This window comes from Centropristis striata, chromosome 23 (assembly GCF_030273125.1).
Source record: "Centropristis striata isolate RG_2023a ecotype Rhode Island chromosome 23, C.striata_1.0, whole genome shotgun sequence".
NCBI lineage: Eukaryota > Metazoa > Chordata > Actinopteri > Perciformes > Serranidae > Centropristis > Centropristis striata.
The window spans coordinates 2,311,590-2,323,671 of NC_081539.1; the positions used below are offsets into that span (position 1 = coordinate 2,311,590).

Below are 12,082 nucleotides of genomic sequence, written 5' to 3' on the forward strand. Positions count from 1 at the left end.
GCTCCAGGAAATAAATGTGCATTACAGCTGACAGCATCACAACATGTGCAGACAGCTGTCCTCATTCATCACATCTGATCTCAGTGTTTGTTCTCTCATTTCAACACTAAACACTTGATAAATTCACCGTTGTCACAGCTCTGAGATCAGTCTGACTGAAGCCTCTTGTTTCATAGAACCATCATTACATTTAGTAACCATGTTGTCTTTTTACAGAATAGAATCTGTTGAAGTCCAGAGTTTACAGCTGATGTTTCACTGCTCAGGCTTTAACATCACATATATATCCGCCCATCTGTTTTTTCTGTCCACATAATTTTATAACTGACTCCATATTTAAACATTTGTAATATTTAAAGATGAAATATGTTTAATTTCTCAGTAAATATCAGACGTTAATGCGATCGCAGTGCATTTAATGTCTTTTATAGCTGGGAATTTTTAGTTTACAGCGATACTATGTGATAATGAAAATGATCCTGAATCTTTTGATCACAAGATGTTGTTACATTTACAAAGTTTATGTTTGTACGACTTTATTGTAAACATGCTTTGTAAAAAGATTTGGTTTGAACAATAAACAAGTCCTTTACTGATTCAGAAAGCTGAAGACTTTGTTTTCAGGACACTACAACATTTATATCTTCTGTCAATAGATGATTAGTTTCTTAAATGAAAAATGAAAAATTAAATCGTAAATGATGGAATGAGGCTGTAAATTGTATAATTCTCTGGTTCAGGAGGTTAAACTGGATGTGCTGCATCACTGACTGACAGCTGATGAAGGGAGTCTCTGTAAACTCTGATTTATTTCTTCTGTTGTCTGTCTTCTTCTCTCATCAGCTGGTAGTGATCTCCAGTAAAGTCCAGTCCCCCGTCGTTCCTGTGTGTTCCTCTGGATGTGACAGAGTATCATCACAGTATGTGGACTACTCTGCTGCTGTTCTGAACTTCTACACAGTCTCTGCAGACACACTGAGACTCCTCCACACTCACACACCTCCTCCACCTGGACAGGAGGAGAAAAGTGTCAAAACTAAAGTGTGAACTGAATCAAGGCTTCACTGAAATCTACCAACTGAAACAGGATTCTCTTTTGACTTTTGTGTTTAAAGCCTTTGTCACACAGTGAATATCAGCAACTTGTAGATTAAACTTCATGTTGTATCAAAGAATCCCTGCTATTTTTGGAAACATTGATCCATCAGTGTGGATGTGGTTTATACATTGCAGCGGGATATTTGTGTGATTTAAACAGCTGTCTATGCTGAAAACGCAATAGACTTGACACATTTATTTATGTAGGTAGTTAGCTAGAGCTGAATTATTTGAGAAGTTATACATCAAACCTGTAATATTTCTTACTAATTCTGTTTTTGATTTAAATAGCTTTTTTTTAAAAATAGAAAAAGAAAAAAAAAAAAGAAATGAGTAGCTCAGTAGACAGCTCAGTCTGAGTTATCTTCAACTGTATGTTTAATTGATCAGTGCTAATCAATAAATATGAGGTTTTCATGTTTAATATTGTGTATCAGTGAGGTGTTTGGTCACATTTTTTTTATGTTGGCAGCAGTTCTGGTTTTAGATTTTTTTTAAATTGCACCATTAGATTTCACTCTGATGTTTTACTGTTCAAGTTGTTCAGACTAAGTCATTTTTGACGTATACAGTGCAGGTTATCATGGCTGAAACTTTGTTCATGTTCACTGCAGGTAAATAACACCTGGCAGGACTGTTTTAGTTCAACAACAGGAATGTGACAACGCTGTAGGAGTTTTTGTTCTCAGTCTGTGCTTGATGTGTTTTCAATGCAGTGTGTTTCTTTGCTCATGGTGTGAATAGTTAACCTTATCACCTTATCGGTAACACTTGATATATGAGTACAAGCAGCTCCAGTTAAACTGGGCGTGTGTTGTAGTCCAATGATATGACGTCATGTGACCCTGTGTCTTCTCCTCCTTCTCCTCTCCTTGGAGTTACTGCATGGAAATAAAGATGTTGAAGGAAGAAGGTTAGTTATTTCTTGAAACTTCAATGAAGCATCTTGTGTGATAGTTGTATTCTGGGCTGATAAAGAGAGTGAACAGCCTTGTGTATGTCATATACATAGCCCACATAGATAAATGAAAAGCTAAACTAAAAACCGTGAGTTTTGTGAACCTTTGCATGCCAGACTGAACTGATTTCCTATGAATAGAGAGGGGAGGAGCTACACTGAGCATGTTATCCAGGTACATGAAAACAGGGAAGGAACCTTCACAATAAAAGTGTTTCGTCAGTTACTTCAGTTTGAGTTGACAGAAGGAGGAAACCTGAAGGCTGAGGCAGGGTGAGTGTTAATCCAACATTTTATTATTTTACTTCCAATTTGTCTGTGTCAGTTTTCTCTCTGAACTGCAGAGGAAAGAAATGTTAGAATGAACTCAACAGTTTAATTCGTCTGTCGAGAGAAAACAGTGACTGCCTGAAAAAAAAAAAAACTGCTGTAAGCCACAAAAACAAGCTCAGAATCAAAGAAAACTGTTGGCTGGTTGTATTTCAAATTGTAAAGATGAACATTATCTAATACTCCCTCTGCTAACATTCAATAATGAACCTTTCTAACTGTTCATTAACTTAACCTAGTTATCAAAGTTATTTATTGTAGTTTGAGCCATTGAGGAACAACACTGACCAGGTGATACAGGTACTGCACATAACAACCAGGAAGGAGACAATAAAAGAGAAAAACTGAATGCGTTCTGTCAGTCAGAGATAAAACTCCATTTAGAGTCATCAGAGCAGAAGGAGACAGAGTAAGACTGAGGCAGGGTAAGTGTTCATGCAACACTGTTAATGTTTGACTGTTTAAGTCTGACTCATCTGTGGAAACAGTCTGATTGGTGAGATAATGCACATTAACCGTAATAGAAGAGAACTGTGTGTGTGTGTGTGTGTGTGTGTGTGTGTGTGTGTGTTCTGAGCTCATACTCAGCTACGGGTTGTCTCTCTGACTGAAGTCCAGGAGGTGATTGGTGACAGTGTTTTATTACAGAATTAAATTATATTGCACCATATAACTTAATATGGCCTCAGTTAACCATCTGAATCCTACCAAAGGTCTGTATTATGGACCTTGATAGAACAAAATGTCTTTAAAAAAATAAAAAAAAATAAAAAAAAAAATATATATATATATATATATAACAAAAAGCAGTTCCTACAGGATGCAGTGAATCAACACTTGTTAATTAAAAGTATTTTATTTGAGTCTTGAGTGATTCCCTGATGGAAAGCTCAGATTTTACTCACCTACACCTACTGGGGTTGATGTTTGGTGTCGAAACAGCTCAGTAAATTGTGTGTTTAAGTGTGAATGTGCGCAAATCTCTGAGGAGGACGGAAAGGTGGGGGTTGAGGGATTTGACTGACTGACAGGTGACAGACACTCAGCTGAGGCAACACAATGCAAACTATCTTTACTATGAGTAGTGTAAATATACTTTTAGGAGCTTGAAATGTGACGTTGGTGCAACAAATTAAACTATGGGGGGACAGATTAGTCTATGGCAGTTTGCTACAGTCTAGGTTATTATAGGGAAACCCTGCAAAGAGCTATGTTGTTTTTAGACAGCTGCTATTGACATTGAACCAAAATGTTTAAAAGTTGAAACCAAATTGCAGAGCTAAATACATTTTCTGTAGAAAGTTCAAGGAAAAGTTTCCAGATTCCTGAAATGATTTATGTCTGCTACCAACAAGTTTATTTGAATCACCTTCACTTAGCTCTGTAATCTGTCAGGTTAATTTTGTGCCTGTTATGTTGTATGTTTCTACTAAAACTTTTTTTCAACTAAAATGTAACCAACTCTCCTCTGAACGCCAGTGATGAACCAGGATCCTCAGGTGGCCAGTCTGCTTCATCACGACACGACTCTGATCCCAAGTCTGGAGAGATCCAAAACAAGACCTGGACTGCAGACAGCCAGTCAGACCGGCACTGTGCAAAGTAAGACTGGAGGTCTGTTGCTGATGCCATCATGTTTTAAAACTCCCCCCTCAATGATATTCAATAAAAGTTTTCCTTTTTTAGTGCCTGGTGGTCTGCAGGAGGTTTTAGATGAACATAAGATCAGTCTGAGAAGGAGATGTGAACGTGAGACTGAAGGAAGTGATGGAAGAGGAAGTGGAACCCTCCTCAACAGGATCTACACTGAGCTCTACATCACAGAGGGACAGAGTGAAGAGGTTAATACCCAACATGAGCTGATGCAGCTGGAGACAGCTTCCAAGAAGAAGACCATCCATGACGCTCCAATCAAGTGCCAGGACATCTTTAAAGCCTTACCTGACCAACAGGGACCCATCAGAGTGGTTCTGACAAACGGCGTCGATGGCGTTGGAAAAACCGTCTCGGTGCAGAAGTTCAGCCTGGACTGGGCAGAGGGTTTGGAGAACCAAGATGTCAGTGTGGTGATTCCGCTTTCGTTCAGGGAGCTGAACTTGATCAGAGATGAGCAGTACAGTCTTCTGGAGCTGCTCCATGTTTTCCATCCAACATTACAGAAGGTCCCAGCAGAGAAGCTCGCCATCTGTAAACTTTTGTTCATCTTTGACGGCCTGGATGAAAGCAGACTTTCACTGGATTTCAACAACGAGGAGGTTGTGTCTGATGTCACACAGAAGTCATCGGTCAATGTGTTGCTGACAAACCTCATCGAGGGGAAACTGCTTCCCTCGGCTCTCGTCTGGATAACTTCCCGACCCGCGGCGGCCAATCAGATCCCACCTGCATGTGTTGACAGGGTGACAGAAGTACGAGGCTTCACTGACGCCCAGAAGGATGAGTACTTCAGGAGGAGGTTCAGAGATGAAGAGTGCTCCAGCACAATCATCTCACACATCCAGACATCCAGGAGCCTCCACATCATGTGTCTGATCCCAGTCTTCTGCAGGATCACTGCTACAGTTCTGGAACACATGTTGACTACAGAGCAGAGAGGAGAGCTGCCCAAGACCCTGACTGACCTGTACTCACACTTCCTGCTGGTTCAGACCAAGAAGAAGAAGAAGAAGCAGAATTATGATGAGGGACATGAGACGAGTCCACAGGAGCTGATGGAGGCTGACAGAGAAGTTCTTCTGAAGCTGGGGAGGCTGGCGTTTGAAGAGCTGCAGAAAGGAAACATAACGTTCTACCAAGAAGACCTGGAGCGCTGTGGTCTCCATGTCACTGAGGCCTCGTTGTACTCAGGAGTTTGCACAGAGCTCTTCAAAAGAGAGAGTGTGATCTTCCAGAAAACAGTCTACTGCTTTGTTCATCTGAGCGTTCAGGAGTTTCTGGCTGCAGTCTACATGTTCCACTGTTACACCACCAGGAACACAGAGGTACTGGATGCTTTTCTGTGGACCGACTGGGAGAATGAATACATTGACCTGTCCCTGGATGTCTTCCTGAGGAGAGCCATGGAGAAGTCCCTTGAAAGTATAAATGGTAACCTGGACCTGTTTGTTCGCTTCCTTCATGGCCTCTCTCTGGAGTCCAACCAGAGACTGTTAGGAGGCCTGCTGGGTCAGACAGACAACAGTCCAGAAGTCATCCAGAGAGTCATCAACAACCTGAAGAATATGAACACTGATGAATCTCCTGACAGAAGCATCAACATCTTCCACTGTCTGACGGAGATGAACGACCTCTCAGTACATCAGGAGATCCAAGAGTTCCTGAAGTCAGAGAACAGATCAGAGAAGGAACTCTCTGAGATCCACTGCTCAGCTCTGGCCTACATGCTGCAGATGTCAGAGGAGGTTCTGGATGAGTTGGAATTGGAGAAGTACAAGACCTCAGAGGAGGGACAGCAGAGACTGCTTCCAGCTGTGAGGAACTGCAGGAAAGCTGTGTAAGTCCAGATGTGATTAACACTATGAGTTTGTCTCATGAGTACAACACAATTATATGTTTGATGTTGTTGACCTATTTCAGTTGTTGCAAGAGCAAAAAATGTCAAAACTTTTATACATTTTTACACAAATATATATATATATATATATATTACATACTTTGATTGTTAGTCCAACTTGTCCAACCAATTTGTTGATATGCCAAAATAGTTTTGTTATCAAATACATGAAATAAATATAAATGGTTCTCTTTCTAATCACATGTTTTTTTTATCTATGTGCAATGAAAGAATTCCTGCCTGTGGGCTCTCATACACCCACTTTGAAATTGTGGCCTCAGCTCTGAAGTCCAAGCCCTCCCACCTGAGGGAGCTGGACCTGGATCACAACCACAACGTAAAGGATTCAGGAGTGAAGCAGCTGTGTGTCGGACTGGAGAGTCCGAACTGCAGACTGGAGACTCTGAGGTCAGACTACATTTTTTTCTTTGGTGCACATTCCAGCCCAAAATAATATTACTTAATTGTGAAATTTCTCACAGCCAAAGACCTTTGGATTGCAACAAGAAATCAAATAGACTAAACTGGAAATGTCTCTGTTTTCCTGAAACTAATACAATGCTTGAGCAGTGTTTTGTGTTTGAACATTTTTCCTGGTTCAATTGAGGAAAAGTGACCAACAGAAATGAATCTGGACCTCTCCTTTTAATGAAAATAACTGCTGAACTACCAAATTTTGACTGAGATCAGCAGCTTATTAATCTGTGTTCACATGAATAGTCTTATGAATGTTGTGGTGACATTTGTCTGAACGACCGAAAGTCACTCCAGTCATTTTAGAGAAAACTCTTATGAGGACATAGCAATGTTGAGTGACACATTTAAAACTCAAACATTTGTAATTGGCTAATTGTTGTATTTTTTCTGCATCATTTGTTCTTTATGCAGATTGGGTTCCTGCTTTGATCAGAGAGCAGAGATCAGCTGTACCTCTCTGGCCTCAGCTCTAAAGTCCAACCCCTCCTATCTGAGAGAGCTGGAGCTGATAGCAAACAGCCTGCAGGATTCAGGAGTGAAGCTGCTGTGTGATCTTCTGCACAGTCCAAACTGCAGACTGGAGACTCCGATGTTAGACACCATTTTCATACTTACACGAAAATGAAATTATGTATTTGCTGACTGAATACTTTAAACTGAAGGTGTTTTCATTTTTATGACTTGAGATTCAGAATGAGAATCATTTTTATTACCAATTAGTTTTTCACATGCAAGGAATTTGCTGAAATGTTTGGTTAGATATGGTCAGGTGGCTGTGCATTATCTTACTGAAACATGGAGAGGAGAGGGAGAGTCATTCGGGTCTCTTGCCTTGTTGCAGAGGGGAAGAAACTTACGTTTCTGGTCCTGATGGACTGCAGCCTCCTCCTTGAGGAGTGGCTCAAATAGTCTGTGTCCAGGGTAGGAAGGGTTGGCACGCCTCAGAGTCCTGGAGGGATGTAAGTCCTGGAGGGGCACAGGTCCTGGAGGGGTACAGGTCCTGGAGGCTTGCAGGTCCTGGGGTCATACAGATCCTGGAGGCAGATGATACCCTTCTAAACTTGTCCATTCTTAACCTCCTCCAGCTCTGAACAGATTATTAGACATTAAATAAGTTCAAGCAGGAACTTTGTCTTCTGATGCTACTTTTTTTCAGATTTAGGAGATGCAGTTTGTCAGAGATCAGCTGTGCTTCTCTGGCCTCAGCTCTGAAGTCCAACCCCTCCCATCTGAGAGAGCTGCAGCTGAACAACAACAAGCTGAAGGATTCAGGAGTGAAGCACCTTTGTGAGTTTCTGCAGAGTCCAAATTGCAGACTGAAGACCCTGGGGTCAGTTCACCAACTCTTACTTTTATTGATCTCAGATGTTTAATAAACAGTTGATTCTTCATCAGCGGATTAAAGCTTGCACATGCAATGAATGCGGCCGCTGTAACACACAGTAACAGTGTTTATGTTATTTACCTGATGCAGCGGGACAGCCCTGTAAGCAAAAAGCCAATTATAATCTGCTTTGACGTGAATAGGTGTATGGATGTTCTGATAATATTTGAATGATGTCTGGTGTCATGACCCGGCTCAAAGGAGATGACAAAAACGGGAGAGATTCAGTGCATATCGCACATAAAAATAGATATATATAAACAAAGTGATACAACCTAAAGTAACACAAGCATGAGGTATGTACGTCAGTGGATTCAGTCATGTAAATGTGGGTGCACTGATCATGTAAGCTAGGGTGTTGTAAAGTGAGAGTTAATGAAACGCCAAAGGAACCAAAAAAGGTGCAGACGCTGGCAAAGGAAGCAAGAGAGGGCGAGCTGACAGCCAGCTGCCCTTTTATCCAGCTAGAACACCGGGTCCAGGTTGATAGCACCAGCTGATCACCTCAGCAAAAGACAAACGATTACATCGAGTGAAATAGGCGGGGCCGTCACACTGGTTAAGGCTGACATGATGATCAACAATAATGGGATAATAATCTCTGCTCAATTTAGGGAAAAGCTCTTTGATTGACTCGTTGACCTTGTAAATGGGATGATTTTTATCTGCATAATTTATCCTTTATTCAGATTGAGGAGCTGCAGTTTGTCAGAGATCAGCTGTGCTTCTCTGGCCTCAGCTCTGAAGTCCAACCCCTCCCATCTGAGAGAGCTGGAGCTGAGCAACAACAAGCTGAAGGATTCAGGAGTGAAGGACCTGTGTGATTTTCTGCAGAGTCCAAACTGCAAACTGGAGACTCTGAGGTCAGACACCATTTTTACTTCTTTACATATGTCGGAACAAAAGCTTCTCATGAGCAAATTCTATGATTTCACATGGGCAGAAACGAACTAAGCGTCACTCAAATAATATCTGCCTACACCCACTGTTTCAAACAACCTCAAGTTGTAAGGACAGCTACAAGCCAGCAGCAAAACATAGGGAGCATTGTGTGCTCTTAACAGTAGTCTTGTTGTCAATCTAGCTAACGTTACCAATTTTTTAAAAATTGACTGGAACGTTAGTTCACCATTTGCATGAGGATGGTGTTTTGATCAGTGTGGAGAAGATGATGGAATGATGCAGGTTGTTGTAAGGTACAGAACTAACTATTGAGTGTGGAAGTAACACTGTCTTTTAAAGTTGTAATGATTTAGTCTTTTTTTCTCTTTCAGATTGTTGGACTGCAGTTTGTCAGACGTCAGCTGTGCTTCTCTGGCTTCAGCTCTGAATTCCAACCCCTCCAGTCTGAGAAAGCTTGACCTGAGCTTCAACAAGCTGCAGGATGCAGGAGTGAAGCTGCTGTGTGATCTTCTGGAGAGTCCAGACTGCAGACTGAAGACTCTTGGGTAGGTAGATGTTTGGAGTCAGTCCATGCTGGTTTCAGTAGCTTTTTACTGAACACAGTTGGTATCCACATTTGGTGCATTTGTGAGTATTTGTGGCAGGTGTGTTTGAGTCAAAATAAACAACAATGTGTGTGGTAATTAAAGGAACATGACACCCAGTGCAACAATGTGGCTCATTGTTTATTTTTATTTTTTTATGGAGTGCAGACAACTGCAGCCTAAATGGACTACTTCCACTCAGATGAATGGGATGATTTGTGCTTTTACCACAGTGTCAAATCTGGTGTGAATTCAGCCACAATTCAGACCTGAAGCCTGTTTCCCAGCTGCTCCTAGGGGGCCCTGAGGCATTCCCAGGCCAGATGAGAGATATGATGTGTCGAGAGAAGCATCCAGAGACATCCTGATCAGATGCCCCAACCACCTCAGCTGGTCCCTCTCAAGAGAGGGCAGCGGCTCTACTCCTAGGAAATCATTCCTCACATCAGCTGATTGTATCCGCTTATCACATTCTTTCAGCCACGACCCGAAGCTCAGCACCATGAAGAGGGTCAGAATGTAGATCAAGGGCTTCACCTTCCAGCTTGGCTCCCTCTTCACCACAGTGATTAAACAAATACTTTCAAAGAGTAACATTATTTACATATTTCTCCCTTTCCTCAGATTGATTTACTGCAGTTTGTCAGAGAACAGCTGTGCTTCTTTGGCCTCAACTCTGAAGTCCAACCTCTGCAGTCTGAGAGAGCTGGACCTGGGCCTCAACAAGCTGCAGAATTCAGGAGTAAAGCTTCTGTCGGCTGGACTGAAAAGTCCAAACTGTAGACTGGAGTTTCTGGGGTCAGAATCCATTTTTTTCTCCTCTGTGCAAAACCTTCTCCAGCTCTAAAGATATTATTGAACACTGAATGATTTCAAGCAGTAACTTTGTCTTCTAAAGTAAGATTGTTTATTCTTTCTTCAGATTGTGGTGCTGCCGTTTGTCAAGGACCAGCTGTGCTTCTCTGGCCTCAGCTCTGAAGTCCAACCCCTCCCATCTGAGAGAGCTGGAGCTGAGTGTAAACAAGCTGCGGGATTCGGGAGTGAAGCAGCTGTGTGTTGGACTGGAGAGTCCAAACTGCAGACTGGAGACTCTGAGGTGATATTATACTGATCCACACTGAGTATCTGAAGTCTGTTTTGTTGTTAAGGGAATCAGTTGATTGACTGTGGCAGAGCACAGAAAGCCTTATCCTGAATACATATTAAACATTGAATGATTTCCAGCGGGAACTATGTCTTTTAAACTTATATAACTTTTTCTTCATTCAGATTGAGTAAGTGCAGTTTGTTAGGAATCAGCTGTGCTTCTCTGGCCTCAGCTCTGAAGTCCAACCCCTCCCATCTCAGAGAGCTGGAGCTGGCTTCAAACTACCTGCAGGATTCAGATATGAAGCAGCTATATGATATTGTGGAGAGTCCAAACTGCAGACTGGAGACTCTGGAGTAAGTAGACATTTGGAGTCAATCCATGCTGGTTTCAGTAGCACTTATGTGAACACAGTTAGTATCAGAGAAAGATTCACTATTTCCGGTAAACCTCCAACCTCCAAAGCCTCAGTTTTACACAAAGAGTAATATACTATTATAATAAGTAATAAATATAATAAGTTATGTGAACAGCAGTGCCAGTCTCTCCAGATGTTTCCCAAATACCATCAATTACCTTACATAAAAGGGGAAGTCAGAAACACTGTTTTTATTCATAAGAATATGAATAAAAACAGTTCAGATAACGTCAGGAGGGGCCCTGTGTCTCCCAGCACTACAGAGTTGAAGGGAGAGAGAAAGATGCTGTTTGTTTTACATATGCAGACACACTCATAAGTGTTACTCAATAGTTTGAATGTTGCATGCTGTAAATTGAGATGGATTTTGATTGACTGTCGGTGTTGCAGTGCATCGGCCTGTGGACTCTCCAATGTTCAGCCTCTGTACGAAAAGATTTACGACTCATTTCTGGATGAAAAACAAAGCCCAAAACCTTCTCTGGAGCCGGTCAGAGCTGAAGGCAAAAAGACTTCTCAAACAAGAATATACCCAAGTTGATCTTCGGAACATCAACTAACAAATTAACATTTGGCATCTGTCTATATATTGGTATCAAATTATATTACTCTAATCTCCTCCTACTATCTAGTGAATCTTCTCCTTATTTTCTAAAATTATCACTTTCTCCCTCATTACAGCAGTGTCATATAGTTTATATTTGGTAAACTGGTCTTATTTTTTTAACATAGTTTTCATTTTGATTTGTATGACACTCTTTGTATGTAATAATTATGTATTTTTGTAGTTAGTTTTTACTTTGGTCAACTCCACCTAGATGACTTCATGGGGGCTGATCCTTCTGGAAACTAAAGATTCCCCCTCGAACAAGTTTAATTTTACCACAAAAAGATTGTTTGCACAGCAGGAATGGGCAAATGATTGAATTGTAGCACTGAGATCAGGGTTCAAATTTAGATTCTTGGGCTTGTTTCCTGCTGTAGACAGAAGCCAGGCTGAGAGGCTGTCTATTTCTCTGGAGCACTTCATTTTCACTTTGTACTTAGACTTGATATCCAAACTCTCTGCAGGTCTGACAGCTTCACTTTAACATTAGAGGTGTAAGGAAAAAGGCCAAGCTGAAAGCACCACTTCCTGTCTGAAAAGGACTGAAGTCACGCTGACTGACAGCTGATGAACTCTGATTTATCTCTTCTGTTGTCTGTCCTCTTCTCTCAAACAGGTGGAAGTGATCTCCAGTCAAGTCCAGCCTACCATCGTCCCTGTTTGTTCCTCTGGATCTGACAGAG

The 12,082-nt window shown here is 41.4% G+C and overlaps 2 protein-coding genes across 2 annotated transcripts in view; both read left to right on the forward strand.

Moving 5' to 3' along the window:
- The window catches only part of LOC131961783 (NACHT, LRR and PYD domains-containing protein 12-like), a 28,149-nt gene extending 26,248 nt beyond the window's left edge, over window positions 1–1,901 (forward strand). The window contains exon 13 of the mRNA XM_059326675.1: window positions 844–1,901. Within this exon, the coding sequence (XP_059182658.1) occupies window positions 844–850 (7 nt within the window). The 3' untranslated portion in view covers window positions 851–1,901. The remainder of the gene's footprint in view (window positions 1–843) is intronic.
- Window positions 1,902–3,874: 1,973 nt separating this feature from the next.
- LOC131961786 (NACHT, LRR and PYD domains-containing protein 12-like) lies at window positions 3,875–10,387 on the forward strand. The gene is made up of 8 exons (XM_059326677.1): window positions 3,875–3,988; window positions 4,073–5,879; window positions 6,171–6,347; window positions 7,573–7,746; window positions 8,490–8,663; window positions 9,075–9,248; window positions 9,912–10,085; window positions 10,210–10,387. Coding segments are annotated over exons 1-8 (2,859 nt in total). The 5' UTR covers window positions 3,875–3,987.
- The last annotated feature ends 1,695 nt before the right edge of the window (window positions 10,388–12,082 follow it).

Coding starts and splice junctions, on each gene's coding strand:
- LOC131961786 (XM_059326677.1), top strand. Junction 8,664..9,074: donor TGCAAACTGGAGACTCTGAG/GTCAGACACCAT, acceptor TTTCTCTTTCAG/ATTGTTGGACTGCAGTTTGT. Junction 10,086..10,209: donor TGTAGACTGGAGTTTCTGGG/GTCAGAATCCAT, acceptor TTCTTTCTTCAG/ATTGTGGTGCTGCCGTTTGT.